The 27840-nt window shown below is 47.2% G+C and overlaps 1 protein-coding gene across 5 annotated transcripts; it reads left to right on the top strand.

Moving 5' to 3' along the window:
* Positions 1–307: 307 nt before the first annotated feature.
* On the top strand, positions 308–26115 carry SPHK2 (sphingosine kinase 2). 5 transcript variants are annotated; one of them, XM_083582122.1, is made up of 7 exons: positions 308–729; positions 1131–1297; positions 1611–2299; positions 19430–19579; positions 20879–20973; positions 21620–21735; positions 23636–26115. In XM_083582122.1, exons 3-7 carry the CDS (start codon positions 1876–1878, stop codon positions 24648–24650), a joined length of 1800 nt encoding a protein of 599 aa, XP_083438248.1. In that variant the 5' UTR covers positions 308–729; positions 1131–1297; positions 1611–1875; the 3' UTR covers positions 24651–26115. The 5 variants fall into 5 exon arrangements, with proteins under 5 accessions (XP_083438248.1, XP_083438245.1, XP_083438247.1 ...); XM_083582119.1 differs by lacking the exon at positions 1131–1297; XM_083582121.1 differs by having other exon boundaries at positions 1148–2299.
* Positions 26116–27840: the final 1725 nt, after the last annotated feature.

The following is a 27840-nucleotide window of genomic DNA, read 5'->3' as shown; positions in this document are numbered from 1 at the left end:
CCTTCCTTTCCCCCTGGCCCGGACTGAAACGCCATCCTTTTCACTTACTAAAGATGGCCGCCATTTATTATGGAAATAGAATCAAGTCTCTTTCTCGCTGTGACCTTGCCCTCACTACAAAACCCTGCGACCTCTCCTTTCTTCAAAACCCGGCCTCCTAATATTACGGCTCCCTTCCCTTAGTGAAGATGACCCCCTCCGCTGCCTCTCCACACCTTTGCCCTGAACAAATATGGCAGCCTCCACCCATTGCCACCAATGCCGCCGCATCTGACTCGGCGGCGGGCAGGGGCGGCATTCCTGAATGGGCCGGCGAAAGGCCTTGTCTCTCTCTCATAGGCTAAGGGCGAACTCTCCCCGCCCCCTTTCCACCCGACTCATCCCTCCCCCAAGGTAGAAAACAGAGCACTTCCTAGTTGAGCAGGAGAAGGAGCGTGGAGCTGGAAGAGGCAGGAGGGAGGGAGCGAGAGGGGGGTGGCGGGCGGGCGAGCGAAGAGGAGAGCGAACAGGAAGAGGATGGCAGGGAAAAGGAACTGCTGAGCGGGGCCGGGGACCGTCGCCTGTCAGGTGTCGGAGGGAGGCTCTCGAAAGTGCACGGAGCTGCTGGTTTCCTTTATTGCCCCCATCCCCGCCACTCGCTCTTCCAAGACTCTGCTCCACCGACTCCAAGCAGGCACTGATTCTCCTCAGTGTAGTCTTGTATGCTTTGGACAAAGGCGCCAAGTGGGGGTGAGTTGGGCGCCTCGTTTTTTGGTGTGTGGTGGTAGGGATACTTCATAGTCCCGCTGCATTTGCACTACGTTTTTATAGCACTTTAGAAAAAAAAGCCTTTCTTCCCCGTCCTTTCGATTTCATTTATAAGCTTGTGGTGGTGAAATGATTTGTCTTCTCTTGCCCTCCACTCGTTTAAAATAGTGGTGTTAGGTGGTGAAGGCGATATACAATCTGGATCATAGCTTAAGCTCTTTTAAAAGCTGAGCTGCCAAAGTATGCTGGTATGAAATGCTAGGCAAGTCGTTCTTTTAAAAAACCGATAGCCTCCAAACCTGGCCTCTAGCTCAAGTCCTAAAGGCAGCCTTTTCCAAATAGTATTTCCACATTTCTTTTGTTTCCTTCTTTTTCCTCCTCAGCACCATCACCTGAACAGCTAAAACTTCTCTGGCATCCTTTGTTAAGTTGTTGGACTTGGGATCTCTTCCCAGTGAGAGCTGCATATCCTCACTGACTCATTTGGATTCATGAGAGTCTCATAGCTGGGACACCTTCCGGACTACATTCTTCAGCTCCTTGCCTGAAGGTGAAAATCATATTATTTGAAAACACCTGAAAATTACCTATTTGCTAGGGAATGCAAACATTTTTTTAAAAAACCTTTGTTAGCTTTTATCTCATTTCTCTCCTCTGGTCTTTACGCAGATAGCAGGGCTTCCTTTTTTTCTTTCTTGTCCTAAATCTGTAGTAGCTCAGACAGGTTGGTTTTTGGTCCTGTAGGCTTTCGATGTGGCCCTGCCTCATAGCATTCTTTTTGTGAAGAAGCAAGAGGAGAAAAGTGTGTGTGTATACACTTCCCCCCTTTAAAACTTTTTGTTTGTTTGTTTACTGACACACAGGATCTTGCTCAATGAAGAAAGAGAAAACCCTGGGAAACGGTTGGGCAGCTTGAGCTGTGGAGGAAGTTTCTTGGTTTAAAGGGCTGCATGAGCCACTTAATCTACTAAGGAAATGAAAAGATTTTCAAATCCTCTTCTTTAAATCTGCTGCTTCTGGGGGAGAGGTTAAAGGTAAAGGGTTCGGTTGCAGTGAGTTGCAACCAGCTGTTGACAGGCTTAGCAAAAGGTGAAAAGCAAAACTGCAAAGCTGGGGCTCCGTAGCGAGATGAACATGTTTTTGGGGGCATGTGGGGAAGGCTCTGAGACTCTCCTACATGGAGAATTTGGTGCCCACCCCCCGAAGGGGACCCGCTATGCCCTCAGCCTCACGCGGACAGAGTTGCATATCCAGCGCCTGGTGCCCAAGCCAGATACAGATCACCGGACGGTGTTGCAGCTGATTGATGTGGTGGGTTGCCACACGATGCGCAGCCACACAATTGCGAACCAGTCAGCTTTCTTCAGTGTCTACGCTTACCCGCTGAAGAAGAGGAAGGTGGCGGTGAGCTCTGGGCGGGTGCGGCAGCGGACTGCGAGGACCTTTCAGGTGGACAGCGCAGAGTGCTACGAGGATAACCTGAAAGTGGCTGAGAGGTGGGCAGCTGCCATCAAGTGCCTGGTCTTGGGGATCCCCATCTCGAGCGAAACAGGTAAGGGATGCCCTGCACAATCCTTTGAGTGTTGCTTCTTGCCTAGAGAAACTATGAGTCCTCGCTACTTACAAGTGGTAGCCTTTCCTAGACTCTGATGCTTCAGATTGTAGGTGGGTTATCACCAATTTTTTTAAATGCTTCACCTATAAAATCCTTCTTGCTTGTAGAAAACTGACCCATCAGGGAGGTGTTCAATGCTAGCCCTTCCCCGATATGCTCCTCCCCACCCCCTCCAAAATAGGGAAGTGGGTTTTTTTAAAGCCCCTGCCACATGATTTTGCCAAATATGTAGAGTTTGTCTAACACTCTCCTCCACAAAATCAAATAGGTTTACTACTGTGTCTCTGCTCCTAATATTGCCTTCAAGAACTCAGGAGACCTAGATACCAAAATCCCTTAGTTTTATAATGTTTTGTCTATCCCCACAATCTCTCTCTTGACTTAGAGAGCTGTTGGACTGATTGTGGCTGGTGAGGTTTGTAGTCTGAAAGATCTGGAGGATGCCTGGCTAGCAAAGGCTGGCCTAGGTGGAGATATCCTGGACTCCATCCTCCTAAATCAGTAATGCTGCCAGACCCTCCCTTATGATTCTTGGAACCCTTAGCTTCTGCAGTATTTTATTAACTTATTAAATGAGATACTTACTAAATGACCCAGCTTATCTTGCAGGGCAGAGGATTATTGTACTAAACTTGTACATAACATGAGAATAATTGTAATACTCAGAGTTTCGTAAGATGCTTGCCTCTGGCACCACTGTAGTTTTTGTTTGTTTGTTTGTTTGTTTGTTTTTAAAGATATTTATTGAAGTTTTACAAAAACGTAAGTTTACAAAATAAAAAAGGTCATATAAAAAGAAAAAGATACAAAAAAAAGAACATAGAAAAATACATGAAAAAGAAAAAAGAAAAAGAAAAATACAAAAGACTTTGAACTTTATAACTTTGAACTCATTAGCTTATTTCCTTGGCTTCCTCACACCTCCCCTTTTTGTATTCCCATTTAAATAATCAAATCAGCAAATCCTTACCCTCTTTCGTTTATCTTAACTCTGTATCTTAACATATTATAACTCTATATTTTCATCCATTATCAATTCATTTTTGCATATTCTTATTAACTTTGTTGCTAATGCCACTTACTTTCAATCCAACATCATTTTAACATTCATTAATTTTACAGTATTTCTGAAGATAGTCTTTAAATTTATTCCAGTCTTCTTCCACCAACTCCTCTCCCAGGTCTCGGACTCTGCCAGTCATTTCCGCCAATTCCATATAATCCGTCACCTTCATCTGCCACTCTTCCAGGGTGGGTAGCTCTTGTGTCTTCCAATACTTTGCAATAAGTATTCTTGCTGCTGTTGTTGCATACACAAAGAAAGTTCTATCCTTCTTTGGCACCAATTGGCCGACTATGCCCAGGAGAAAGGCCTCTGGTTTCTTCAGGAAGGTATATTTAAATACCTTTTTCATTTCATTATATATCATCTCCCAGAAAGCCTTAATCTTTGCGCACGTCCACCAAAGGTGAAAGAATGTACCTTCATTTTCCTTACATTTCCTACATTTATTATCGGGCAAATGATATATTTTTGCAAGCTTGACTGGTGTCATGTACCACCTGTAAATCATTTTCATAATATTCTCTCTTAAGGCATTACATGCCGTAAATTTCATACCGGTGGTCCACAACTGTTCCCAGTCCGCAAACATAATGTTATGACCAATATCTTGTGCCCATTTAATCATAGCAGATTTAACCGTTTCATCCTGCGTATTCCATTTCAACAGCAAGTTATACATTCTTGATAATGTCTTAGTTTTGGAATCTAACAGTTATGTTTCCAGTTTTGATTTTTCCACCTGGAAGCCAATTTTTTTGTCCAAATTGTAGGCCTCTCTTATTTGATAATAATGAAGCCAGTCTCGCACTTTATCTTTTAATTTCTCAAAACTCTGTAATTTCAGTTTGTCTCCTTCTTGTTCCAATATTTCCCAATATTTCGGCCATTTGGCCTCCATATTGAGCTTTTTCTGAGCTTTCGCTTCCATTGGTGACAACCACCTTGGGGTTTTATTTTCCTGTAGTTTTTGGCTTTATAGAACGGGGTGTGTAGGGAGTTCATAACATTAGTTGAAAGGCGGAGATGCTCTGAAAGTGCTCTTGGTGCATTTTGTTCAAATGAAGTTCCCCCTCTTTTTCCCTCTGTCTCAGAGCAGGGGTAGCCAACATGGTGCCCTCCAGTATTCCTGGGCTACTGCTCCCACTCTCGCTGACCATTGGCCATACTGGCTGAGGATGGTGGGAGTTGGGAGTCGAACAACATTTGAGGGGTAAGCTCATGGGCAGAATAAGGTCTGTACGTTTGCAGCAGAAGCTGGTAGTGCACAGCGCAGATTGCCCAATGTCTGTGATGTCACAAACTCGCCTACCATCAACCTCATCTACACCAGTGTAACTTCTAAAGTAGGTGGTGCCTTTTTTAAAAAAAAAAGACTAATGAGATGATAGAATGAGTTTTTAAAACAATAAAAGTGGTCTGTCAAATTATCATTTATCACCCCCCCCCCGCCAAATCTTTCTACCTGAAGAGCAGGAAGAGGAAGACAAGACTGATAACTGAACCAGCATTTGATTTACACATACTTATGATGTAAAAGTGGATGGGAACCACGTGGAGAAAAATCTCCCATGACTCCTTTAAAAAATAAAAATAAAGACTGCAGTTCCGTGCATGCTTACCTGGGATAAGTCCCTTTGAACTTCAAATGTGCTTATTTCTGGGTAGTGTATAGGACTTCACTTACACAGGCTATGTCTGCATACACCTGGGATAGTGGCAGGCTGGTTGTGGGACTGGCTTTTCCTGTGAGGCAGGGATGGGACATATCTGCTTCTTTCTATATTGCTGAACTCCTCAGCTCCCATTATCCCTGACCTTTGACCAAGGCTGGCTGGAGTGTCGGGAGCCCAGCCCTGTGCTGTTAGAAATAGAGCTCTGGAATCTTCCGTACCCGAAATCCTTGGTGTTTGCTTTCACTTCCCCGATTAAGGAAGCGCAAATGCATTTTGCTAACATTTCCTTCAACTGGTCATATTCCGATGCTCAGCTAAAATGCATGAAGTGAATGCAGGACAAGTCATCTAGCCATCTAGATGGATAAATACCAGTTACCACCATTCTGCCATGTGCTGGGCTGGGTGGGTGTATGTGTGTATGCATGTGTTGCCACACTCATTTTCTGGCTGCACACACCACTGACATGCTGATTCCAAATGGGCTCTTCCCATCTGGGCTCTTCTGCCTGAAGAAAAAAAAATTTAGCACCTCTGCTTTAATGTGGCCCATAAAGAGAACCCAGGGCAGGACTGTGTAGATCTCAGATCTTAGTAGTTTCCCTTGAGTTTGGTGGGAGTGTGAGTTTGAGTCGGCAGGTGGTCACCTGGGACATCCTTGAGAGGCTCCCAGACCTATTTTTTGCTCTGGACACTGTGAGGTGGTAAATGCAGTCCCACCCTGGCCATGTCCCTAAGCATTGTTTCTCTAGTAGAAGGGAAGGCTTGCCCTCCATTTCCAATGGGGGGAGGAAACAAAATGCTGCAGTGGGGGTAGGTGGGCCTGGAACCAGTGTTTTGCCCTTGGCTAGCAGCCACTTGAAACCAAGTGACTACGCCTGGGTGCCAGGATAGTACCTGGCATCTCCACTATCTGGAGATGCATGCTTGGGGATCATTGGATCTTGACTGTTTTCACAAACTAATACCACATCCTGTAGAATTCTGTCAGTTACGGTATATTTTATCTGCACAGTCAGCATAAATTTCAGGAACTGAAATTCTTTTTCTGTGCTGCCTGAGCAGGAGCAATAAATGACATTATAGTTAATTATTGTTACTTGTCTTCACCTGCCCCAACCCACTGTCCTGCTCACAGTTGTGAAGAATCTCCTTATGTTATGAATGGTCCGTGTCACCATTGAGAAAAAGAGGTTGGAATAGGCCAATATATATGTGGACTATTCCTGGACAAAGTGACTTTTCTTCTTTTAAGTTCTCGAAGCTTTTAGCCTAGCTCGAGGTTGTCATCTGAACTAGCCAGATGTTTAACTGATAATCAATCACAGTCAGTCCATCATTTGAAAAATAAGACTTTAGCACCATCTTGCCCCCGAATGACAACTAGACATTCCATTTTGGCTACTGTAACCTTGGTTTAAGGAGCCATTTAGCTTATATGTCTGAGTTTCTAACCCTGCCTGGAAGTTAAGAAAGAAAAGCAAGTGGGGCCAAGGGAGTGGCTGAAACATTGCTTTTCTCCTCAACCTGTCAAAACTTTACAGATCTTAGCCATTTGTCAGGGCTGTGCCTCCTTTACTTACACTGCAGGTTTGGCAACTCTCGTATGCTTGTGTGTGTGTGGCCTTGTCTTCAATGTGAATACTTGCTTGCTTTAATTTGCGTTGGCCAATCTATTAAAAGGGATTAAGAGCATAATATTTGCCTATCTCCAGGGCAGCTTTTCTCCTCTTACAGTGTGTTTGCTTTCTCTGCTGGGCACAGGGGAGAGGGAGACTCCTTTGTCCTCCATCCACTAGTCTTCTCACCCCCCTTCAATGCAGCTCCTTTTTGCCTTTGGCTACCCAGGCTAGTGCTTAAATACAAGGCTGGTCTGAAGTGGTACACAGTTCATCCTGCCCACCTTGCAATCTCTTAAGCATTTCGTTCCTACCACATGCTGGTGCCTTTGTAGAGTAGGCCTCCTTCCTCTTTTACAGGGGTGTGATCAGGAGAGCTGAACCTAAGGCATCTGTGTGAAGAGGACCCCACAATACAAGATGGGTGCTTTAGGACATATTTTGTGTCTATCCCATGGGCTTTACATATACATTGAGAACAGGCATGGGAATCTACTATGTATTTTGGAAAGCATTTGGATTTCGCTTAAGATATTGTAACCCACTTTGGCATGATGATTCCTGAGGTCAAGGAGCAGGTTTTTATCTTATGTATGGATATAATGGGTTGCCATTTTGAACCAAGATGGGGGACGGAACCTTTGAAAACCATGCTGTTTTTAACCACCTATTTTAAAACTTCACTGGTAGTTTTTTTGGTTTCTTAGAATTCCTGAGCAATGCCAGACGCAAGGCTGCTAGTGTAAGACAAAGCCCCAGATTAACCTCAGATTGGGGACGTAGGAAAATGGGGAATGGAATAAGGATCTTATGGGAAATGGAATAAGGATCTTATGGAGTCCAACTCAAACCTTGACAGGGGAGTGGGGACCAACCTAAGCATTTGCTGTTGGAGGAAGGGAAAGGGGGGAGGGCACCATTGCTGCCCACTGCAGAGCCCCTCCCCCATGCCGCCATGCACCCTCTTTGCGTGCTGGTTAGACCTTCTGTTATGAAAGGCATCATAATAGAATATTGGAGATTTATAAACAGGATTAAATGTGTGTGTGGGAGGGTGGGTATTTTGACTGTGCAGTCTGTTCCTGCCCGAGGTGCAGCACACCTGGACCTTCAGCCTATACAAACAATACCACTGGGGGTGATATTGATCAAACAGGCTCCAATGCACGATGTTGGATTGTGCAACCAAACTTCATATGGCACTGTTCTTGGTAATTTAGGTATACAACTTCTTGTTGGTGGACTACTTGTTCCAATAACGGTTGCAATGAGGGATATTAAAGGGCAGCGTTCCCTCCTGAGTAACCAAACACTTTGGTCCTGGGTGCTGCTAAGGCCTATGGTCTTCCATTGCGGACAGTTGGCCAGTTTTGGTTTAAAAAAGGTGCAGTTTGCCACAGAAGTTCCAGGAGAAGAGTTCTCAAGGGAGCGTAGTTCATCTGTTCGAGAGAAGATGGGTAGGCTGAAGAAGGTGGATACACAATGAAGTCTGGAAGACATTGACAAGAGGCTCACCACTTCAAGGCTGTTGACTGTCCTCCACACACACTCCTGGTTGCTGTTGTTGATGGCGCTGTTAAAAAAAAAAAGAACATTAGGCTGCTTGACCTGTTGACTGTGTAGCCAAGCACCTAGGAAACCAAACAATAATGTCGCTGCCGGAAGGGTTACAGTTAGTGTGAGGAACGGTTGAGGGACTTGGGTATGTTTAGCCTGGAGAAGAGAAGACTGAGGAGTAAATATGTCAGTCATCTTCAAGTATACGAAGGGCTGTTCATTTCATGGAAGATGGATCCATAGTTTGTTTTTCTGTGACTTCGGAGGGAGGACACAAACCAGCAGATTCAAATGACAAGAAAGGAGATTCCAGACAAACTTTAGGAAGAACTGTATGACAGTAGGAGCAGTTTGGCAGTAGAAGGTGGGATCTCCTTCATTGATGGCTTTTTAACAGGTTGGATAGCCAGCTGCTGGGGATCATTTCACTCTTGATTCCTGCATGGAAGGCAGCTAGACTAGATGAGCCTTGGGGTCCCTTCCTTCCGAGTCCACAATTCTGCCATTTAAACCCGCTGCGAACAGCCCTGCAAAATGGCGTTCAGCCTGGCATAGCTTTGAACTGCAGAAGCCTTTCCTTTGCATCGCTAGCAATGGGTGTGGGGACCAATTCAGAAGCTGGGAGCTGCTCTGCAAAAGGGGCAACTGAAAAATTACTGCAGTCTCTAAACAGTTTGCCATAAGAGATTTCTGTGGGACAGCAGGCAAAGTGTCAGCTGGAAACCTTAGTGGGGAAAGCCACAACACCATTTCCAAGGAAATTGCATGATAGCATGAAAAATATGTTTCCGAAGTGATAGGAGCAGAAGAAGAGGCCTGTTGGGTCAGGCCAATGGTCTGTCTAGTCAAGTGCATTGTTCTCACAGTGGCCTGTGAGAAACCCACAAGTAGCAGAAGCACACTCCCTCTGCCTCCATGATTTCCAGCAACTGGTGTTCAGAAGCATTACTGCCTCAGAGTCAAAGCAGATACTTCCAGTTGTATACCTAGATGGGCAACCTGTGCTCCCCCCCTTTACCTATTATGAAAGTCTCTGTGTCATTTTAAATTAAAGAGTGCACAAGTTTTAAGTACTCCATTGTTTTTCTTTCTTGCTTGCGTAGTACTTTCTGCGGCTGACACTTAATTGCAACACTTAACATACTGTATTAGTTTTCTCCACCGCACTGTGATTATAACAATTGCACCTTTTTATTTTAATATTTCTCACGTGAACTGGAACGAAGCCAGTCCTTTATGTGTGCAAAACTGGTTACTGAGCATTGATTGGCCTGAAGCAGGAACCACCTTGGCTGCAGCTGAACCAGAATGGAAATAAAATATTTAGTGACTTGATCCCCTGAAGTTGATATTTTAGTAGGAGGGGGCTCTAAACACCCAAGTGGAGAAGGACACATCTTCATTGCCCCCGCCATTGAATAGAGCCTCTAGGCCTAACCTGGTGCTTGGAAACTCAGTGTGTGTGAAAACCAAGTTCAAAGCACTTTGGACTTAAATAAGACGGCATCTCTTTTCCAGTTCCTTGTTGCTGTGTGTATATATATATCCCTCTTTGTGTAGCCTCTTGTGCTGAAAAGCGTTACTAAGATGCAAGCTTGCATTCTTAAGGGATTTCTGCTTTTGTTTGTGTGTGGAACAGGCTTCATGATGCCCTCATGATGATTAGAGGTATTAAAAGTCTTTAAATCTAAACATTAAGTTGATTTTTAAAGGGTAACAAAATGGTTGCCTTTCATCCCACTTAACATGGCAATAATATGCCCATCTCCACAGTTCCCTTGCAGGTGTTGTTGGACTGCAACTGCCGTCATCCTTGACCATTGGCCATTCTGGCTGATGGGAGCTGTAGTCCAACCGTGTCTGGAAGACTCATTGGGAGCACCCATGAGTGCTGCTAGGTCAATGGAGGCTGAGAAGTGGCTGGCCTCAGCAGACCAGAGAGGAACGTCAGGCAGCAATGTGGATAGGTAGCCTGGGAATGAATGGGACTGAGCAAGAGATCTAGAAGGGAAGATGTGATTGTGGTAGCAAATAAACTGTGAGAAAGACTATGAATTGTGGGAGGCCAGGATGTTCCAGCGTGGATTCTGATGTCTTATCACTGTTCAGAATTGCACCTGGTTGGGAACAAATTAACATTTACGTGACTTGTGTGGGGTGGTTTTATCAAAGGACGTGATGGAATCCAGGCTGCATATCTATCTTTATTACTGTCAGAGTGAGAGGTGTCTGTCTGTCTTTTTTCCACAAGTGTGCCAAAAGCAAACAGGAAAAAGCTAACCACTTGCTGGAGAAACGCCAAAACCATCTTAACAAGTTCTGCAGGGGCACCTGCCAACTTTTAGAAACGGGAAAGACTTATGTTAGGTCTGGTCAATGTTCTGGCTCTCCCTGTCCAGTGTCTGCCATGAGCTGAAGATTGGCCTTGGCTTTGCCAAAACGACTTCACGGCTCACTTGAAGGGGCCTGGCAGAATTAGTTGGTATGATTGGGAACTTCTGCATCAGGCATGTCCAACTCCCAAGAGACTGCGATCTACTCCCTCTATAAAAAAATTTGGCAGTGATCAACTTTGGAAAGCCAAAGTTGAGCTTTTTTTGGGGGGGGGGAGATCATTCAGGGTCAGGAGATCGACCTGTTGAACAGGCCTCTTCTACATGCACGGCTGTGGGGGGGACCTTTGGCTCCCCAGATCTTGCAGAACAACAGCTCTCAACATCCCTGTCCCTTGACTGCGTTCTCTGGGGCTTGTGGGAGTGTAGGCTGCTCTGATCATTTTGCAAGAGAGGCAGGATGTAAATTGTTACTTATGAAGCGCTTAAGGGTGCAACCGTACCCTTGAATTACGCCAGCTGAGGCCTATAGGACAGGGGTGGGCAATAGCTTGCTCAGGGCAGGCATAGGCAAACTCGGCCCTCCAGGTGTTTTGGCCTACAACTCCCATAATCCCTAACTAGCAGAACCAGTGGTCAGGGATGATGGGAATTGTAGTCCCAAAACATCTGGAGGGCCAAGTTTGCCTATGCTTGGCTTAGGGAGCCACATTCCTTTTCTGTGTATGGTGTGTTCCAAAACAGTGGGTTGAGAATGGCATAAGACCTGCCTGAAGGGTTGCCTTGATCCACATGGACTCGGGGATCATTATCGTCCTGTGTGTTGAAACTCCTGGGACTATTTCACCATCATTGTGAGTGCTTTCACTCTCTCTGTTGTTCATGGGCACAAGGTTGGCCCATGGGCACAACACAGTCCTTACGTAATTCCCACTGGCAATATTTCCAGGAATGCTGGAGGACGTCTCTTGCGTTATTACTCTGTAGACCCTATCTGCATTTTCTGGCTGCATGTTGTTGTTTTTCCTCTCCTCTGGGAATCGGGACCGGCATCAGGGGTGGGCATTGCTGGGTAGCTGCCAAGACCCCCACCCTTGTGGGTCCCTGGGGTGCCCTGGTTCTGCAGCAGCTCCTGCTTTCTCTGCCCCGAGCAACTACCCATAGCCGGTGGAGGGAACCTTTGGCCCTCTGGATGTTGCTGAACTACAACTCCCATCAGCCCCAGCAAGCACGGCCAATGGCCAGATCCTAAGAGTGAGCAGATGGAGCAGCAGTTCCCTCTTGCCTGTTGTACAGATCATGGTTGCACAGCAATGCCTCCCCCTCCACCAATCATAGCCGTGCCCTGGCTAAGCACATATAGTCTCCTGTCTTTGTTACTGTAATGTTTTATTGTATATTTTAATCATGGGTTGCTAATGATAGTTTTGCATACTTTAATTCTGAGTGTTTATACTTCAGTGTTTGACTGGGATTGTTTTCTTTAGGTTACTCTTTGCCTAGCTGGTTTTTCTACATTGCAAACCTCTCAGAAGCTGATTTTTTTGGGCACTTAAGTGATTTTAAGAAAAGGCGCTGATCCTTCCTGCAGGCTTCCATAGCCCAGGGATGAAGACAAGCCCCAGGCCCTGATGTCAGCACCTGGCATTCTCCTGCAGCTACCTGGCTCCAACCCCCTCCCCCCCCCCCCACAATTGCTGATCCCTGCACTGGGAAGGAGGGCACCCATGCTAACTTTCCAGCAATGGCTCAGAGCACTTGATATAGTTTGTTTCGGGCTTCTTTGGGTAACCACCTCTGCCAGCCAGTAGGCTCGCAGCAGCCAAGTTGCGGTGGTGAAAGTGACAACGCACACAGCCAACGGCCTCCTTAGACCTGGACAAGACGTATTAGGGAGCCAGGGAAATGAATAAGTAGTTTCTCACCAATGTTTTGGGGCTGTGTTTGTGCTGAGTAAGCTTCCGTACAAAGAAACTGCAGGAAGCAATTCTGTTTGTTATTATGTGTAATAACCTTTCATCCAAGAAGCTCCCAGTGGGGGGTGTGGTTCTCCCCTCCATTTTATCCTCACAACAAACCTGTGAGGTAGGTTTAGGCTGAAATACGGTGACTGGCCCAGAGTTCACCCAGGAAGCTTTGTGGCTGAGTAGGGATTTGAAAAGCAGAGATATCACCTTGCCAACAAAGGTCCGTATAGTTAAAGCTATGGTTTTCCCAGTAGTGATGTATCAAAGTGAGAGCTGGACCATAAAGAAGGCTGATTGCCGAAGAATTGATGCTTTTGAATTATGGTGCTGGAGGAGACTCTTGAGAGTCCCATGGACTGCAAGAAGATCCAACCTCTCCATTTTGAAGGAAATCAACTCACTGGAAGGACAGATTGTGAAGCTGAGGCTCCAATACTTTGGCCACCTCATGAGAAGAGAAGACTCCCTGGAAGACCCTGATGTTGGGAAAGATGGAGGGCACAAGGAGAAGGGGACGACAGAGAACGAGATGGTTGGACAGTGTTCTTGAAGCCACAAACATGAGTCTGACCAAACTGCGAGAAGCAGTGGAAGACAGGAGTGCCTGGCGTGCTCTGGTCCATGGGGTCACGAAGAGTCGGACACGACTAAACAACAACAAGGATTTGAACTCTGGTCTCCCAGATCCTAGTCTGGCACTCTAACCTCTGTGGCACACTGGATGTCAGTGCCCCATTTCCGATTTTGCCTAACGTCTCCCCATCCTTTACTCAGAGTCTCTTGCAAGGAAGCCCTGACAGATTAGGTTGTGTGAAATTACAAACTTAAAGCTGTTTTCCCCACCCCAAACTGTGGCACTTTTAATTTTTCTTCCCCCGCGGCTCCCCCAGAATAAATGGCAGCTTTGCAGAAAAACAGCAACAACCACCAATCACCTTATATTTTGGCCTATCAGTGCCTGTTAGCCAGAGTGGTTTCATTTTTTACCTCCACTGTCAGAGGCACCATTCCTCTCAATACCAGGCGCTGGGAATCACAAATGGCACGAGTTGCTGTTGCTCTCATGTCCACCTTGCAGGCTCAGCTGCGGTGAGAGCAGGATGTTGGACAAGACGGGCCATTGGCCTGGCCCAGTAGACTCCAATTGCGTTCATGCAGAAATGTACAGCTAAGTAATTTTTGTCTCTGGACTGAACAGAGGCTGTAGATGGCCTTGTGGAGTCCTTCACCCCCTTCAAAACATGGTGACACAGCCTTGCTTCCTTTGGCAGGTGTGTGTGCGCGCGCACTACTGCCCACCCAGTGGAGCGATGCCCCCTGAATCTTGAACCCCCAAGTCCTGCCCTGGTGGTGCAGCAGGTGGGCCGGCAAAGGATAGCCAGAGCACTCCTCTGTGCCCAGTGTAGAAAGCGAGTCTGCCCTTAAAGGAGAACAGTCCCTTCCTGCAACACCCCAAGCATGGTAATGTAGCGAGTGGCAGGGGTGGCCGAACTCTCCATCCTTCCTCAGCCTGGATTGTAGAGAAGGTAACTTTCCTGGCCTTAATAATAATAATGCATTAGTAATAATATATTACTTATAGCCTGCCCATCTGACTAGGTTGCCCCAGCCACTCCTAGGCAGCTTACAACGTAATAAAAACACAGCAAGGCACCACACATTAAAAAACTTCCCAGTACAGGAAGTTGTGTAGTAGTTGTTTATCTCCTCGACATCTGATGGGAGGGCGCTCCACCGGGAGGGCGCCGCTACCGAGAAAGCCCTCTACCTGGTTCCCTACAACTTCACTTCTTGCAGTGAGGGAATCACCAGAAGGCACTCGGAGATGGCACATCTATCTGTGCACGTAGGGCACAGTGCAACCTTGCCTCTCATTACCCTAAGCAGTCCTGATCTCCCTCATGTGCCATGCAAGTTATGCGCTCTTTCATCCGTGTCCCAGATTGCAGTGCAGGCGGCTTTTCGTTTCATTCCCCAGAACCCCGTGGGAGCCACTGAGGACGGAGCCAAGTTCCTGTTTTCACAGCCCTGCCTCTTCATCAGCAAAGGCTCCTCGCAGATTGCAATCATTCTCGGGGCAAAACATTCCCATGGGTATCTCCTGCATGTGCCTTTCCCACTGTTTTCTCATAAAACTGGATACCTGTGTGCATACTCTGCCCTCAACACAAGAAGGAAGGGGAACAAAGTTGCTGCTATCATTTCTTGTGAAGCATTTTTCTCCCTGTGGCCTGGCTCACTTGGGGGCATATAGGCCTCTGGGGTTGTTGGACTACAGCTCCCATAATCCTTTACCACAGGCTGCGCTGGCTGGGGCTGATGGGAGTTGGAGTCTAACGACGCCAGATTCAGGAATGCTGCTTTACCTCATGAGAGCTAGTCCTGACCTTTGGGCCCTCAGAGAACAAATTTTTCTGTCTTATTATGAGTCCCCTTAGCCTTATCTTCAGGTTAAACGTGCTCTTCAACCTTTCCTTGTAGGACTTGTTTTCCATATCCCTGACTATCGTTTTCCATTAAACATGTTTTTATTTGTCACAAAGGTTGGCCACGCACAAAACCCTTCATCTGCAGTCCACATATTCTACATATTTTACATATTCTTGATTTACCTGCCCATTGTGGCTAGTGAAAAGGGTCAGTGAAGTGGGCGATGCCTCGCTTCAGGAGTGAGTTATGCCCACCTCTTAAAGAGGTCCTCCCTGGACCCAGAGGCTTAAAAAAAAAGGGGGGGAGCTCCAGTCCCTTATATTCTTTATATGTAAGATGACAGTTTTTAAAAATGCAAATTCCTGGTTGGGTGGGGGAGGGTGGATATTAAATGGAATCAGAGAAGGCACTGAGGGAGGATTTAACTCTCTTCTCTGCTCCCCCTGTCAGCAACAAAACTATTACAACAGGGAGGAAATTGTAGAGAATCATAGAATTGTAGACTTGGAGGGGACCCTGAGGTCATCCAGCCCAACCCCCTGCAATGTTTAAATTGCCTCTCGCTGTTTTGACCCCTAATGCCTTCCCCTCCCCAAAGTATCCCAAAATTTTGAAGTTTGGCTCAGAGGAATACCCTGAGGATGAATGCTCTATCTCTACATCTCTACATCTCTACATCTCTACATCTCTACATCTCTACATCTCTACATCTCTACATCTCTTTAAAGTTCATCTTGTTCCTCTTTGTATTGAAATGGGCACAACTTCTGCTCGTTGGGTGTTCCCTCCAGAATTATGAAAGGAGTTCAAGGTACCTGAAAGTCTTATGAAAGCCTTGCGCCACTGAATGCAACTGGCCGCGACCTTGGCAGCACTGCGAAGTGCTACCTTCATTTTAGGTACAGCCCAGAGAGCGTTTGGCCTCTCACTCGGCATAACCAGTTATGCTCTGTGGGTATTTCCAAATTAGTATCTGCCTTCCAAGATGGATTAGTTATTTTGGAGCCTCAGGCTGCAGAGCTTCCTTCCTTAGTTATTAAGGCTTCCTGCCTGCCTGGGTGCTTTTTTATCTCATGTGTTTTTGCCCTTGGAAAACTAGCGGGGAAGTCTAGTGGTGGGGATTCCCATTTCTAGGTCACAGCCTCATGCCAGGAACAGTCAGCATTTCGAGATGATTCCAGCGGAGACTATAGAGCTACACCATGCTTTTAAAAACACATGGTTTTCCCCCAGAGAATCCTGGGACTTGCGGGGTTGTTTTTTCCCCTGCCACAGCATTGCAGCCCTGGAGCCAAAGCCAGCCTGCTACCTTCTTCTCAGCCAGACTTTGTAGTTTAGTTAAAAGGGTTCTGGGAATTCTAGTTCTCTGAGGGCTGAGCTACAGTTTCTTTGCTTTAAATGTATGGTGTGGCTCGGCTAAGAGGAAGGCGCTGGGTGTGCAGGTTAGCGAGGGTTGATACTCTTGTAAGGAATGGCTTTAAAAAGACAAGCAACCTATATAAGGCACCTATATAAGGATGAGGAGGAGTGATACTTCCCCCGCCCTGAAAGCTAAAGGTGGCATGGCAGCTATCATTAGTCATGGTGAGCAAACACAGTTTTAATTTCTGTCTCAATTACACTATTTGTGGTTAAACATTATTTCTGGGTTTTCGATGCCCTGTAAAGGCTAGCAAAGGTGAGACCACGGTTTTTGAAAAAAGCACATACATGAATGAAAACCACAGGAAATGATGGCTCTCAGTATCACCTTTAACTGTCCTGAAAATCTGTTTGTGGTCTAAGTGGCAGCTCCCTCCCCAGACTCAGCTGCATATTGCAGCACCATAAGAAGTCACTGTAGAAACAAGTGACTTTAAACTAGAGGCCACTGCAAACATGAGCTTTCCAGGGTGTGGGTGTGTCACAGTGAACGTTGTACATCCCAGTTATGAACAGAAAATGTGTCTGGGATTGCCGGTTAATGTGTAAGAATACATGAACACTTTCAGCCCCACCCATGAAAACTGGAAATGGTATTTGTGTGAATGTCAGCATCCACCCTTGTTTCTCTTGTGGTGCTCACTGGGGCTACACTGTTTAGCAGATTAAATGTTCTACATTAGTAGATATTAAAAATAAATAAATCTGTTGATCAGGCTCAAGTGGCAGCAGGTTTGGAAACAAGGTCAGACAGCCTTTTAAAAACATGGTTTTTAAAGAATTCTTTATTCCTTTGTAAGAACTTGAATAAAAAATAAAGCTAAAAATACATCACTTTGAATAAACAGAGGGAAAGAACAGACCAAAGGTCCTTTAGACACACAAGATGGCTGGTTTGACTCAGCTGGGTGGAGAATGCTTATAAGTAGGTTATTTTTTTTATGTGCTTGTTTTGACGACATTTTCCTCCTGCCCTTCCTCCAAGGGCCTCGTACTTCTTCCACCTCCATTTAATGTTCACACCAACCCTGTGAAGTAAGGTGAGATGGAGTGGGAGTGACTTGCTCAAGGTTACATGGTCAATTTCATGGCTGAGTGAGGATTTGAACCTGGGTCTTTCCAGCATGCTAAACCCCTCTGTGACACTGGCTTGAGAAAACCATTTTTTACTACAAGTGCTTATGGAAAAATCATGGGGGGAGGCTGTGCCATTGCAGGAGAAGCATTTCCCTCTTCTCTTGCACCAAGGAAGGCTTGCTTCTACTCAGATAATTACATAGGTCAACTATCAAAACAAAGAAAGCATCTTCAGAACTGTTGTTTTATTCATCCAGGTAGACGGAATCAGTTCAGACTTGGTATAATTTATTGACTAGATTTCTTTGATCAGATTTCCACTTTAGTTTTCCAGGCATTCACAGCAAGCATCTGGGATCAGCAAGCCTCCACAGGCGAAAGCTAGCAACGACCACAGTTTGGGCATTTGCCTCTGATGTATAGTTGTACCTTGGATCCCGACGTTGGTACTCGGTACTCGGACGTTTTGGTTCCCAAATGCCTCAAACCCAGAAGTGAGTGTTCCGGTTTGCGAACATTCTTTGGAATCTGAACGTCCAACAGGCTTTCACGGCTTCCTATTGGCTGCAGGAGCTTCCTGCAGCCAATCAGAAGCCGCGCTTCGGTTTCCGAACATTTTGGAAGTCGAATGGACTTCCAGAATGGATTCCGTTTGACTTCCAAGATATGACTGTACATTGTTAGGGCATGAACTCCCAGCTACCCATGTCACATGGGAATGCACACTTGCTGTGTGAATGTCTTGCAGTGTCACGAGCACTTCTGAAATCGGTTTTGTGGTGTGTCTGTCAAATGTGTCATGCAGATATTTACTTATTTTTATTTATTAAATTTGTATACCGCCCTATACCTGTAGATCTCACAACATAAAATTACAATATAAAAAACACAAAAGACATACAAAAAATATAAACGAAGACAACCCAATAATCCCCGCCTCCCACAACACACTTAAAAGGGCATTAGATGTTAATCAGCCAAAGGCCTGGTTGAAGGGAAACGTTTTCATCTAGTGCCTAAAAGTTGTACAGTGGTACCTCACGTTACAGACACTTCAGGTTACAGACTCCGCTAACCCATAAATATTACCTTGGGTTAAGAACTTTGCTTCAGGATGAGAACAGAAATCGTGCTCTGGTGGTGCGGCAGCAGCGGAAGGCCCCATTAGCTAAAGTGGTGCTTCAGGTTAAGAACAGTTTCAGGTTAAGAACGGACCTCCGGAACGAATTAAGTACTTAACCTAAGGTACCACTATATAATGAAGGCACCAGGTGAGCCTCTCTGGGGAGAGCATTCCACAAACGGGGAGCCTCTGTGGTGTAGTGGTTAAGAGCGGTAGTCTTGTAATCTGGTGAACCGGGTTCGCGTCTCCGCTCCTCCACATGCAGCTGCTGGGTGACCTTGGGCCAGTCACACTTCTTTGAAGTCTCTCAGCCCCACTCACCTCACAGAGTGTTTGTTGTGGGGGAGGAAGGGAAAGGAGAATGTTAGCCGCTTTGAGACTCCTTCGGGTAGTGATAAAGCGGGATTTCAAATCCAAACTCCTCCTCTTCTTCTTCTGCAGAAAAGGCCCATTCTCATGTTGGCCCCCTCCAGACCTCTTGTGGAGGAGGCACACAAAGGAGAGAGGCAGTCCTTGAGGAGCCAGCCCCCTCCCATGGGACTGGACTCCTATTGGCCCCAGATAGTGCGGCCAATGGTCAGAGCCGATGGGAAGTGGAGTTCAACATTATCAGGAGGGTCAGAAGTTCCCAAGATCTGTAGTAATGTGTGAAGCTGGTTCTTGGTGCCTTAATAATAATAATAATCAGCACAGCTTTACCACACAGGCAGCTTCTCATTTTGCACCAGCTTACAGATGCAGCTCCAACAGGGGAAATGCAACACCTGATTTGTTCACCCTCTTCTCTCCCCTCAAACCAGAGATCAGCCGCAGCCTCCTGCCCCGTCCCCGTCGCCTGCTCCTGCTGCTGAACCCCTTTGGAGGCAAGGGCAATGCCCTGCAGTGGTGCCAGAATCACATCCTCCCCATGATCACGGAGGCGGACATCGGCTTCAACTTGATCCAGACAGGTGAGGTGGCCTTCAAGGGGCAAGGGGAATGGATGCCGTGGGGGGTAAGAACACGCAGAGCGTGGCCATGAATTTGTCTAATTCTGTTTCAAAGCTATCTAGCTTGGTGGCCATCAGTGCTTCCTGTGGATGTGGGGAGAGGAAACACAGCCTGTAGATGGATTCAAAAGTGGAGTTGGGGGGGGGGTAGACAAATTGGAGGAGGCTGGTTCTTATTGGTGACTCTGAGCCATACTAGCTCAATGGAGCCAGCATGTTTAGGGGCAGTCTATCTTTGAATGTAAGACACCGGGGGATCTACAGAAAGGGAGGGCTGCTGTCATCGTCATGCATTTGTTGTGGGGCTCTTTTTTTACCGAACTAGCTGGGCTGCCCTTAAGTACTTGAGTGAAATTCAGTTGAAAATGGGAACACAGCAATATTTGGGAACAGATACTTTTGTTTACTCCTGCCAACCTAGCAGTTCGAAAGCACGTCAAAGTGCAAGTAGATAGGTACCGCTCCGGCGGGAAGGTAAACAGCATTTCCGTGCGCTGCTCTGGTTCGCCAGAAGCAGCTTAGTCATGCTGGCCACATGACCCGGAAGCTGTACTCCGGCTCCCTCGGCCAGTAAAGCGAGATGAACGCCGCAACCCCAGAGTCAGTCACGACTGGACCTAATGGTCAGGGGCCCTTTACCTTTACCTTACTTTTGTTTAAACAACAAACAGCAGCAGTAGTAGTGGTGGTTTTGGCGGCTAGGCAAGAGCCATAGAACCTGTGAGCCATAAGTCCCTGGTTCAAATGTCGCCTCAGCCACCAACTTGCTAGGCAAACAGCAGCCTCAGTCCCTCTGCACAGCAACGTGTGACAAAGGGGTAATAATCCTAGATTATGGAAAGAAGGTATGCAAAGCTACTTGAGCACTTAAATAGCTCTTGACTCCTAAGTAATCATTAGCATTAAATGCTAGAAAGTTAAATGTATATTCATCTTCTAAACGTATAGCCTCAAAGCTTTCGATCACAGCACCAATAAATTGTGATGCCCATGCGTTTATATTTGTATAATGCATGTATGCATGCACACACACACACACACTCACGTATGCATGCAAATATAATTTCAGCAGCAGCAATAATAATTTCTCCCAAACAGTTTGCTGTTTCCATTCACTTGTAGACAGCCGCTTAGGACAAGACATACAGAAAAGGTCAAAATCGTCTCCTGGTGGTCAGCCACTGAATCACTTTCTTCGGGTGGGAGTGTGGCTTTGAATTGCTACTAATCTGTATGCTATTTATTCCTTTTCTGGCCCAGAGAGACAGAACCATGCCCGGGAGCTGGTACAGAACATCAACTTGGCTGAGTGGGATGGCATTGTATCCATTTCAGGAGATGGGCTGCTATATGAGGTATGGTTCACAAAGTGCTAGCCCAAAGCACTGGCCTTCCAGCCTCCTGGAACCTTCCCCTTAGGCTACTCACTAGGGCCCATTCCTGTTAGTTGTCTCCTGAGTTGCCCTTTTGTGCTCCCTTAGAACTGTGGCACATAAGACCCAATTCATTGCTTTGGGGCATGTGTGTGAATGTCCTGGTGTAGTTCTTCTTCTTCTTCATCTCCCCCCCAGAGTTTCTAGTCTTCATGGGTCCAAGGGCAAGGCTGAACACTGCATCAAAAAAGCCTGACTCAGCTATTTGCAAATTAGAGCAGTGAAGAAAATGCATGATAGGCTTTGGTGCCCCTGTTTGGGTTTTGAACTTGTCATCTTCAGGGACTTTCCAGGGCCCAGGACCTGCGATTTCCCTGAGAACCAGGCCTAGAATCCCCCCCAGCCCTCCCTTTACAAGGCACTTTGCTGGAATGGATCAAAAGCAGAAGGTCCAGCTGTCTTTACAGAAGCTTCTTTGCTCTCCCAGTTCCTTAAGTGAGAGAATTTTGAGTTTCTTGGATCATGAATTTGCAGACTGCTGTTCTTGGGTGTCCCCCCAACACATATCCCATTTCCTGCATTATTAGGATTGTAGGTTATTAATACTTTCCTATCTCCTTCCTTCCAGGTTATTAATGGCTTGATGCAACGGCCGGACTGGGAAGAAGCCATAAAAATGCCCCTTGGTATTCTCCCTTGTGGGTCTGGAAATGCAGTAGCTGCAGCCATAAACTTCAGAGCTGGGTAAGTGGGAAAGCTTAACAGATGTGCTTAGTCCACCTTCTTGCTTGTTTTTATTTTTTAAAAAAAATATATTTAAATTTGTATTTGTTGTTACCAAAGTTGCTTCACATTGCTGCTTTTGGGTTGTGTTTGCACTACAAAAGCTTTTCTACAAAGAAACCGCAGCAGTGATTGTATTATTTAGTACAATTTTTAGCCCACCTTTTCCTCCAAGGAGCTCAAGGTGACACGCACACAGTTCTCACCCTCACAGCTTAAGCTGAGAGGCAGTGACTGGCCCAAGGTCATACAAGTGAGCTTTTATGGCTGAGCGGGGATTTGAACCCGGGACTCCCAGGTTCAGTACACTAACCGCTGCACCACACGGACTCTGCTCCACACCACTTCTGGGAAGCAGGGGAGTAGGCTATACTTGGGGCTCCATCTTCAGCCAGACCTGATCTCTACTTTTGGATATGTAAAGGTGATGCATTTAAGAATCCCTGCAAACATGCACAGAGTGCTGCTTCTTTAGCTAATTAGGCTCCCACTCACCTGGTACTGGTTGGCAGGGCTCCCAGGCCAGATTGCAGTTTCTTTTTTTTCTTTTTTGTAAAGATATTTATTAAAGTTTTACAAAAATTTTTTTGTAAAACAGGCCAGATTGCAGTTTCAGAGCTGGCTGTTCTACTTGCTGCAGTAATTTTGAGCAAGTAATTTTGCATATTCAAGGGTAGGGAGCAAGTTACATCAGCAGCTTGGCCAATGCTGAGAACTAATTACTATAATCATGGTCATTATTTATTCTGCTTTCATCCTGCCCTTCCTCCAAGAAGTTTAAGGCAGGATACAAATCTTTCCCTTTTAGTCTCGAAACAAACCCTGTGAGTTATGAAAGTTTAATAAAAAATTAATAATAAACAAACAAACCCTGTGAGGTGTAGGCTGAGGCTGAAGGAGAGGGACTGGTTAGCCAGTGAGATTCTCGGATGGGTGTGGATTCGAACCTGGGTCTACCCAGGTGTAGTCCAGCATTCAAGCTACACTTGTGTCTGGGACACTTTATATTAGTCCGGTCGTACCTCAGCTCCCGAACGCCTTGGAAATCAAACGTTCCAACTCCCGAACAATTGAAAACTGGAAGTGAGTGTTCCAGTTTTCGAACGTTCTTTTGGCAGCCGAATGTCCGACGGGGCTTCCGTGGCTACCGATTGGCTGCAAGATCGACTTCCAAGGTACACCTGTACACCACTCTTCATCCATAGATCTCAGGGTGGTTCACAGCATAAAGCTGCAATATAAAAACCACAAATGCATAGTAAAAATAAGAACAACAAATCAATATCCCGCCCCCCCCCCACCTTCCACAACACATTCAAAACAGCATCAGATGTCAATCAGCCAAAAGCCTGGTTGAAGAGGAACATTTTTGCCTGACGTCTAAAGGTGTATAACAGAGCTTCCCAAACTTTGTGTTGCAATATGCTAGTGTGTCAGCTGCAGTGTGTAGGTGAGTTGCACAAACCCTCCCCACGCTCCTCCGGGGCTGGAAAGGGGTTAATTTAACCTCCAGTTTGCTAGGAAAACTGAATTACTGTGTCACAAAATGATGCATGTCTAAAACGTGTGGCTCCAACTCAGAGGATGTTCGCAGGGTCCAGGTAGGTTCGTATGGAGAGAGGCGGTCCTTGAAGTATTACGGCCCTGAGCTATTTATATCTTTCTTCCTCGTTTTGCACATGCAGCTATTGTTCGCCGGCTAAACAGAAATGTAAGTGCTACTGTTGCCTGTGGCAGATGCAGCCTCTGCACCCCACATTGTGGCAGTGTTCCCCCACCCCGCCCGGGAGCCTCTCACCATTTGATTGCATGGCCGAGTGAGCTTCTCCAACCCTGACACATTTCTCACTCTGTCGGGCAGGTTTGAGCAGACCTTGGGCCAGGAGCTGCTCACAAACTGCACCCTCCTGCTTTGCCACGGGGCGGTGACCCCCTTGGACCTGGTGTCGGTCACAACCGCGTCGGGCTCCCGTTCCTTCTCCTTCCTGAGCGTGGCCTGGGGCTTCATCTCCGACGTGGACATTGAGAGCGAGAAGTTCCGGCACATCGGCCCGGCTCGCTTCACCTTGGGGACGATGGTCCGCCTGGCCTCCTTGAACACTTACCGGGGGCGTCTCTCCTACCTGCCCGCCCTGGAGGGCACTGCCCACCGCCCCATCTTGCGCAGCATCACCATGGCGGCCAACGGGAGCCTCCCCTTCCAGCACGGGCCGCTCCACCGCACCGTCTCTGACCTGGGCCTGTGCAAGGAACGCCACGCCCTCTGCTTCCAGGAGGTGGAGCCTGCCGACGAGCCCACCCCCTCGCCCAGCTCCCCACCCTCTTCCTCCAGCTTCCACTCTTCCAGCTTCAGCTTTGAGAACCTGTCGGAGGAGCTCGTGGCTGACCGCAGGGAGGCCGGGCTGCCCATGACCGCACCTGCCGTCTCGCTGTCTCCCCGGCAGGTGCACGGCCCCCCAGATGAGTTCCTGGCGCCTCTGGACCAGCCGGTGCCCAAGTCGTGGGTGACAGTGGAGGAGGACTTTGTCTCTGTGCTGGCCATCTACCAGTCTCACCTGGGAGCCGACCTGTTCATGGCGCCCTTTGCCTGCTTTAACGACGGCCTCATCCACCTTTTCTACATCAAGGCGGGCATCTCCCGGGCAGCCCTGATCCGCTTGTTCTTGGCCACGGAGAAGGGCACTCACTTTGACATGGAGTGCCCGCACTTCATCCACATTCCCGTCCGGGCCTTCCGCATCGAGCCCCTCACTCACAAGGGCATCCTCACCATTGACGGAGAGAGAGTGGAGTACGGCCCCATCCAGGGGCAGATCCACCACTCGGTGGCCAATCTAATCACCGGCGTGAACCAGGTGAAGATCACAGCGTTCTGACCCAGGATGCAGGAGCACTTCGCAGATCTGACGTAACTTTCGTTCTCTTCTGCCCCTTTGCTGCAAAGAGGGACCCTGAGGCTTGGGATCGGGGGTACTGTCTGTGTGGGTAGCGGGTGGGCGTTCTGACTTGCAATGCCCCCTCCAGCCACCCAGATGGCAAGCTGCTTAAAACCTCCCTCTGCTCTTCTAGGCCTTGGCACACACATACCATATATTCCTTTAATGAGCCTTTGGGTGGCAAGTCTTGCCCACTCCCCATGATCCTCTGCTGCTGTCCATGCAACCTTTTGAATGTTGACCTCCTCCTTCCTTCCTCACCCGCCTGCATAGGCCTGGTTTTGCCAGCCTGTTTTGCATCTCCCATCAAGAAGGAGCAGCTTGGCTACAGGACCCTTGGTGTGGTTTGGGTCGAGAAGTGATGTAGACTTTCCTCCCCTACAAGGACCCACCATCCTCTCCACCTTGTTCCTTTTTGGGCAGGCCCTTCTATCCCACTTTTCCAACCACTTGTCCCAGAGACGGGGGACACCTCTGCACTACCATGCTTGCCAGTCTGGGGCAGCAACACTGAAGACTCCCATCCCTTTGCAGCTCATGGTTCAGGACCATGTCTGAAGTGATGGGGAGAGAGATGCTGGTGTGGGTTGGAGAGATGAGTTGGGCACTGAGTGGGCTGGGGAAATGCACGTTCCACACCAACTTTCCTTCAAGCTGTGGGATCAAGAGTCACGTCCCAATTTCTAGTGTTGTTCTCTCTCTCCACTCTTTTTGTGGCTTCTGCTGAACCACACACCTCTCTCCTGCTAAATGGGAGCCCCCTGACCCCTTTGAGGCCACCCTCTCTTCCCGAACTTGCAGCCCCTTTTTGCCTGTGGTTCACAAGAAGCCACTTAGAGAACACTAAGCCTTGCTTGCTGCTCCTCGTCTTTCTACGGTCCACTCAGCCAGGGTGGGGGTGTATGTGAAAGCAGTGAGACCACTGTAGCAGGGAGTTGAATGTAAGAGGCAGCCCACAAAACACTAACTTTTATTTGACACCACCACCCCTCCTTTTAAACCCTTAACAGAACCGAAGGCAGCCGTTTCCCCTCCTCTCTTTGTTTACCCTGGGAAGGGAGATCTGCCATCTTTCTTTGGAGTTGTGTTTGGTTCTTCGGCCACCTCTCCTGCAGAGGGTGACCAAGGACATTTAGGGCAAGGAAGGGACCACTTTCTTGACAGCCTTCTATGGCTCCTTTCTAGCCAGCCGGAGGTGTAGTGAAAGGGGATGGGACTGACCCCCAACCCCTGCACTGATGACCTCCAAATCTGGCCCTCTCTAGGAATAAACTTGATGAATGTAACTGGAATTTTTTCTTCTTCTCACGGGTGGGGGCTTAACTTTGGTAGGGCGGTTTGTTATTATTCTTTTCTCCCCACTATGTGGGGGTTAACAAGCAATTAAAATGATCCAATACTGTAATGGATATGTGTGTGTGTGTGTGCGTATATGAAATGATGTTCACCATACATGTATTTGTCTGTGTCTCTTAAGAGATGTCGAATCAGGAGATTTAAGTTGGCAAATTCCACTGGCAAAACATTTCCCCACTTCCTCATGGGAGAAAACCTGTATATCAAAGGTCGACCTGGTGGGTGGACGTCTAGGCCAGCACTGGAGCAAAACATAATAGGGTTCCTAATTTGCTGAAAGTCCCACATTACTTCCTTTGTTCTGTCCTTTCTCTTCGCAGAGTACATTGTTAAGTGTGACTGTTTTAAAAGGCGATTAGAAAGATTCGCAGAGGATAAGGCCATCATTGTCTCCTCCTCACGATGCCTCCAGTATCCAAGCCTCTGAATCCTGGCTGCTGGGGAGCATGAGTGAGAGAGTGCGGTTGTGCTCATGTCCTGTCTGTGGGCTTTCCATAGGCATCTCTTTAGCCACTGTGGGACACCATTTGCCCCACCATTTGCATCTGAAAAAAGCAACTTTGCAATGAAAGGTGGAAATGAGATTCTTCCCTGCAGTGGACACATCAACACCATGCATTGAAAGCACCACAAAACCAATTTAAACAGTTGTGGCTTTCCATAGTTTGTTAAGGGTGCCAAGAGGTGTTGCGGGGGGAAGGGGGACTGATCCGTAAACCATTCTGGGAATTTTAAACTCTGTGAGGGGAATAGGGACGGCCTAACAAGGCTCAGCACCCTTCACAAACTACAGCTCCCAGAATTCTTTGGGGCAAGCCATGATTGTTTAAAGCAGTGTGGTGGTGTTTTAAATGTAAGGTGTGAATGTGGCCTAGGTAGGCCTGGACTTGGGCCATTGGCTGCTCTTTGTTAACACGACTGCTCACGGTCCCGTTAGGTTAACAAGCAGTTTTTACGTTCTTTAGCTACTGGTTTTTGTCTTTACTCTGACTGTAGCTGGAGAAGTGCGTGTGAGAGAGAGCAGGTTTTATTTACAAAGGAAAGGCCATCCTGCAAAGTTTCCATCTCACAGAAACCTCCTGAGAGCCAGGCTGTCATTTTGATCCCTGTAATCGGAGCATATGAATGACACTGTTGGGAGGCAACACAGAGACCTCTGCCTGCCACAGCAAGGAGGGCGGCTTCCTCTCTGGGAAAAAGACCCTCCATGGCAGTTGCTTTCTGGTGTTTAGGTGGCATGTAAGGCCGACTCAGGAGGAAACTGGGGGAATTCGGGGATCCTCTGACATTAGCGTGGGCTTAAATGACTGCTGTTTGAAAAGGAAAGGCAGTCGAAGGGACCAAGATTTTTTATTTTCTTTGTTCATGTGAAAGTTCCTAGGTATTTTATTAGTAATACTTTAGCTTGCCCTATTTTCCACTCTCTCCCTATTTCCCACAAGTTGCTAGTGGGAGCTGGTGAATCCATCACTAAGATGTGTTGATCAGAAAAGGGCAGATCCATACTTTTAAAGCACCGTCAACACACATTCACAGCACATGGCCTTCCCACCCCACCCCCCAAGAATCCATGGAACTGTAGTTTGTTAAGGTGCCGGGAACGGTAGCGCTCTGGGGGGACGGACTACAGTTCCCATGATTCTTTTGGGAAAGTCGTGAGCATTTAATGTGCTTTAAATTATGTAGATCTTTCCACAGATCTGGCTTTCGGGGGGAGGGAGATGAGGAAAAAACGACAGAACTGTGTGTGTCAATGTATGAAAGCGTAGGCTCA

The sequence above is a fragment of the Podarcis filfolensis genome (genome assembly GCF_964270895.1).
Source record: "Podarcis filfolensis genome assembly, chromosome: 13".
Classification (NCBI taxonomy): Eukaryota; Metazoa; Chordata; class Lepidosauria; order Squamata; family Lacertidae; genus Podarcis; species Podarcis filfolensis.
This window is presented reverse-complemented; position numbering and strand designations above follow the sequence as displayed.